The sequence below is a fragment of the Homalodisca vitripennis genome, chromosome 6 (genome assembly GCF_021130785.1).
Source record: "Homalodisca vitripennis isolate AUS2020 chromosome 6, UT_GWSS_2.1, whole genome shotgun sequence".
NCBI lineage: Eukaryota > Metazoa > Arthropoda > Insecta > Hemiptera > Cicadellidae > Homalodisca > Homalodisca vitripennis.
In genome coordinates, this window is record NC_060212.1 from 25,806,358 (window position 1) to 25,812,643 (window position 6,286).

Genomic DNA, 6,286 nt, shown 5'->3' on the forward strand with positions numbered 1-6,286 from the left:
ACTGAAGTTACTGCTGCAACAAGCCAGTCAGCTCAACCATGGTCGCAGTTTGGCTACGCACGGAACTGGAAGGTAAGATTCCTTATGCAGTAGCCTATATTTAAACACGCTATATCTTTATCATAGAGCCTATTAAATTTTTTACTAGGTTAAGAACTTAGGGATTTCACTGGGGCAAGTTTATTTCTCGCATTATAGAAGAGAAATAAACTAATTGTTGCGTTGGTTTTTGTCTGTCCAGGTGTTTGAGCCATTCCAAGAACAAATGCTGGCTGAGTATTTGCTCAAGGCATCTGATATATACTTTGGATTAACGCCTAAGGAAGTTAGACGATTTGCGTACACTTACGCTGTAGCATGTAATTGCAAAATACCCCCAAGCTGGTCAGAAAATGAAATGGCCGGCCCTGACTGGTTCACCTCATTCATGAAGAGAAATAAAACACTTTCCATCAGAACTCCTCAAGCAACTAGTATGTCCCGGGCAACAAGTTTCAACCGGACGAACGTTGACCTGTTTTTCAGGAACCTAACCACTGTCCTCCAACGATTTCAGTATGGGCCTAATGATATATGGAACGTTGACGAGACTGGCGTCACACAACCGTTCAACGACCAGATAGAATTGTAGCGCGGCGTGGATTTAGGCAAATAGGGAAACTAACTTCCGCTGAACGAGGAAATCTCGTCACAATTGCGTTTGCAGTGAATGCAGCAGGCAATAGTATTCCCCCGTTCTTCGTATTTCCTAGAGTAAGATACCATGATCACTTCATCCGTGACGGGCCTCCTGGTTGCGAAGGCGATTCAAATCCTTCTGGATGGATGAAGGAAGCCAATTTCCTGAAATTTGCCAAACATTTTGTCTCTCAGGCCAGATGCTCCAAGGAAAAACCTTGCATTCTATTGCTAGACAATCATGAATCGCACTTATCAGCCGACGTCTTAGATTTATTTAAAGACAACGGTGTGACCTTACTCTCATTCCCCCTCACTGCATCCACAAGCTTCAACCTTTGGACCGTTCTGTGTATGGACCTCTTAAAAAATACATCAACACTGCGTGTGATGCTTGGATTTGTACAAACAAAAGACCTATGGGGATATATGATATACCATCCATTTTGAAATCGGCAGCACCTCTGGCGTTAACACCAACTAACATTATGGCTGGATTCAGAGTGTCAGGTATTTTTCCTTTGAATCCATTGATCTTCACGGATTCTGATTTCATGCCGAGCTACTTTACTGACAGGCCTGCTCCAGCTGGAAACAATCCCTCCTCAGAAACCAAATTTGGACCAATCGTCTGAGAATCCTCCAGCACCAAGCTGTCTATCACAAGTAGCTTCTTGCCCTTCACCAGAGGATGTGAGGCCCCTCGAAAAAGCAGGGCCACGAAAAGAAACCACAAAGGGACGGAAGAAAAGGAAGTCGAGTATTTTAACCGACACCCCAGTTAAAGAACAGCTGCGACTTGAACAAGAAATGGCCAAGCAAAAACGTATCAAACTAGAAAAAACACAACAAAGCAAAGGAACTACAAATTTAAAGTCTGTCAAGAAGGGCCTTTTCAAAAATAAATCAGCTAATGCTGAAAAAGCAAGTAGACCTTCCACCAAGAAGAAATCAACCTCACGTCAGAATTTGTCAGATGATGAAGAAGAGACTGACTCCGTCTGCATCTATTGCTTGGAAAAATACAGCAATTCGAAATCAAGTGAGCAGTGGATACAGTGCACCCGCTGCAAACGATGGGCACACGAAGATTGCATTAAAGGCGATTCTGCGTATTTTGTTTGCCTCAACTGCGACAGTGACGATGATGCCGAATTTTGCTAAGATTAGTTGTTATGAAAACAAAAACAATGTCATTTTCATTAATTATACGAGTGTGTTAAAAAAATGTGTGTTATTTTCCTTACAGATGTATTTTAATGCATGCGAAAACTTGCCCCAGGGTAATAAAATGCTGTGCGAAAACATGCCCCGGGTACGGGGCACGTTTTCGCACATGACTTACTTTTACTTTTTGGTGTTTTTATTAAAAATAGTTCATATTTCATCAAAGAAAATACTCTCTAATTGTAGCTGAAATACCACTGAGTGTAATGGTATGTCTTGGTTTGTTGTAGGTTTTAAGGAAAAAAATACAAAAAATTAAGACATATAAATGCGAAAACCTGCCCCGGTCTCCCCTATATATCATCTTAAAATCTGAAATTCCTTGAGAAGTTTTTTTCTATTTTTCGAGAAATTCGAAAGGCTGCTGTCTTTTAAGACTCCTAATTACCTCCACGAGAGCGTTACCGGAATCCGACCATGATTAGCTTTATGAAAACATCCTCATTAACAGAAGATGCTCTAAAATCTTAATCTTATCCTGAGGATCAAATTGAGCTATGAAGTAAATACTCAGTATAAATCATATCAAGAGCAAAATGAATCTCAAAATCCCTTTAGATGAATAAAATAAAAGTTAAATTGAAAAAAGATGTCTTATTTTTCCAGGCGAAGTTAAGGCTAAGAAGCCCTCTCTAAGACTTAACCTGGGGACCAACGGCTTAAAGTTTCCTTCAGGACCATCAGCAATGGCCTGGCAGGCGGGCTGCTTGCAAGGCCAGGTTCGCTCAGCGGTCCAATACAAGCAGCATCCACGCTCGACGTTGCTTAATCCGTTTATCCTGTGATAGCCGGTGTACCCGCTACAATGCACCATTGGCAACACCAATAATATATGTATGAGACATTGTTAAAGAAATAACTCAATACTCTTCATGACGTTCTCTGAGAGATTTTACTGTAGAAACGTCGTCTGTAATCTAAGATGAACTGTAATCTTTAAATAAACTGCTAAATATTTAGCTGTCTGTAAAATTATTTAAATTAGATACATATATTTACTATGCAAATAAGTAAGTTTTAATAATGGGTACATTTCCTTACCAAAATATATTTAACTCGGAACTTACCATACTCAGCATACCCTGAGTGTTTTGGGTACCTAAAGAATTAGGACACGCTTATTATTTATAAGCTAAGAATTAGTTTGCATTGTATAAAACATCCCATTGTTATTTAAATAAATATATAAATCGTCCCTAAAAATATATTTACTGTCAGCTCAAGTGTTTTTTCCCACATAATAATTTGTTGGTGGAAATATATAAAACAAAAATCATTGACGTAATTTATTTAAACGCCATAATTCTTATGTCTCAAATACCACACCAGTGTGATGTAGTACTATCCCACAAGTAAATCCCTTTAGTAGTCTTGAAAATATATATTTTTCGATAGGTTCGTTTTAAAATACAACGGATTTGGATGTTTTTGAGCAATTTTGTTCTTTTACTTAATAGGCTATAAATTCTGTTTAGACCGTATGGAAGATTATAAGATAGAAATATATATTCAAAATTTTCTGCATCTGACACAAAGAGGTTAGTTAGGATTATACAATAAACTCAAGTGTTTAAAATTTATAATAAATCATTTAGATACGGAAAGAAATTATTATTGTTAAGAGTGTTGAGGTATAATGATCTATTGCTCTATAATGCTCCAATAATGATTTATTGAATCAATAATTTTTTATGAACGTTACTCTTTCTTTAGATAAGTAACGTAACAAATTATTTCTTGTTCTTATTATGCTATGCTTTCAGTTAATATTCTTATAAGATATAATTATAGGAAATAATATATTAATAATTAATGCCTATCCTACAAATAGTCTAATTATAGGAGTTGGATGAAACGTCAGCTATTTTAATTTAAGTCCCATGAGCTAAATATAAATTCCTCATTTTAACGACATATTTCGTACAAAACTGTTCAAACATTTTTCCATTTTTACGAGCATAAAAATATCAAACTTTTTACTGAATATTTACAATGTTAGAAATAATATATTATGCAGAATAACTATATTGTGAACAATTATTTATTATTCATACCTTTAACATGGTATCCCTAATAATCAAATTACTATGAAATATTTCTTAATACTATATGAAGCTTAGCAATGATCTTAAAGAGATTAAAATAAAATGGCTCCTTATACAGCCGGTTAAAAAACATTACTTATATTCTAACAAATTGTTCAATAACAATAATTTTTTATGATTATAAAATTCGAGTACAATACCCGTGTTGTGGGTATAAATAAATATGATTGAAAACACAGCGTGGAGGACCGCTCATGAATAAGGCGATAAGGAAGCTATCGTATAAGTGGATTTATGTTAAGAGATTCTTCACACGTTTTTACCCGCGGTCCCCCTCTACCCTAAATCCTTCCAGACGCACTTCCTCCACAAACACCCTCGTCACACGGAGCAGACTGCCCTACATCAATATTTATATCAGGGATTTGTGCGCGTACTGCACATTTCTATAACGGTCTCACTTTCCTTTGTGTTTTGTTTATTGCAAACATAAACGCAAAATGGTTCTGACAATATCCTCTTTTTTATTGTCATATATTGAATTTGAACAATTAATAAACAATCGAGTACGGTTTCATCAAACACAATATAAGCTTCAATCACATTTCATCGTTTAGCGAAGTTTAATTCTTTTTTTTGTTTGTTTACTAACAACTTATCACGGCAATCAATTCCCTTATTCCTTTCCTTACGTTAGGGAATATGAGTATTTAGATATTCATCTTCGTGACTTAGTTGGCAATGGCTCAAACAACCGAAAGTTTTCAAGCTCCAACGTTGCCTTCAGATTGTCTATGTATTTAAAAAGAATATTACCTTAGAATTTAATCCCTAATTTTTTAATTGTTACACTAAAATTGCATGCAATAAGATGAGTACGGGAGTTAAGGAATACAGGTTGACGTAAAGGACTCTGTAGAATTCGGGCAGAATATCGATGATGTCTAAATCACCGCCATTGAATCAAACTTACCGACACAAGTGGCTTATTTCCACTGAGCTGGGTACTGCTCTCTTATGCATCGAATACTAAAGTGCACTTTAAAGCAAAACTCAATTTTCAGAAACTAATCATCTTAGATATAATTGCATAACTGTATCTACATCTGTGATCTCTTATGTGACGAAATATATTGAATATTTTAAGAAGAATATATAAATATTAAACTCCGTCTTCTACCCCTAGAATAAGGGTTTTGTCATTGAGACTTTTAACTTCTACAACTTATAAGATAATACAGATAATAATCGTCATATAAGCAGCAATATATTTTATTTATTTACTCATAACGCTTTACTCAGATTATAACTTTGAAAGGTTATTACAATTAAGTACTTCATTTTGAAGGGATATAATTCAGTACTTAAACGTAACACTTTACAAAATGAAATTATTTGTAATTTTCGTGTTGAAATCTTTTAAACTAAAACAGCACTATAACATTTAATGGATAGGAATACTATATGGAAACTACAAAGCGTTATACTTAATGATTTATGTAAGTGCAAAAAGTAAAAAAACCTATATTTTGTAGTATAATGAATATTTACTTTCCAGTTGGTGAACCTTCAATTTTGTTTAACCATATATAAACGATTTTTGGTACAAGAATTTCGCTAAAACTCATTTGTTGAGTACATAATTGTTTAATTGTTGGAGTACATGATTATCGGGAAAGTGTTCATTAGCATTTAAACCTTTAATTATGTTTTAATTTCCATTAATAATCCAATGGAAAATTGATATTATGATTAGAACAATAAAATAAAAACAAACAAAAAATAGAAGAATGATTAGGTTCTGAAAGATTTACTTCTTTAACTTTAGATAGTTGAACTTCAAGTCTGTAATGACTAAGTAAACATCATATCTGATATTAATGAAACATTATTTTTGTAATACATAATTACCTCTCAATTATCTATGTTACTATACTAGGAGCAAATAATATTGAACTCGGCGTGAGTCCAGACGCAGTCCCGCGTCGTCGGATAAAAGCCACTATTGTCGTGACTTGACCAAATTTACCACTTCTTTGTCCATATAAATACATTACACTGATGGCTTTTCACTAGAGGTCGGTGTTCAAAAGGAGTCACACTCAATCTTACTCTCTTGAAAATTCGCTAAAACCTACAGAAATCAGTTTTGAAAGATTCGTCTATGGCAACGAGTAGTAGAGATTAGGACCTAATGTTTTTATCACAAATGTTTTGCACAAACATTTTTTATTACATTTTTTTTAATTGTAATTATACGATATTGAATGTAACAAAAAGTAACACGTATAGCAAAGCACTTAAGCCTGACTTGATCAGTTTTAACCTTATGCATA

General features: G+C 34.6%; 1 protein-coding gene across 1 annotated transcript; it reads left to right on the forward strand.

Moving 5' to 3' along the window:
- Positions 1–1,166: 1,166 nt before the first annotated feature.
- On the forward strand, positions 1,167–1,842 carry LOC124365325 (PHD finger protein ALFIN-LIKE 8-like). The gene is made up of 2 exons (XM_046821299.1): positions 1,167–1,188; positions 1,256–1,842. Exons 1-2 carry the CDS (start codon positions 1,167–1,169, stop codon positions 1,840–1,842), a joined length of 609 nt encoding a protein of 202 aa, XP_046677255.1.
- The last annotated feature ends 4,444 nt before the right edge of the window (positions 1,843–6,286 follow it).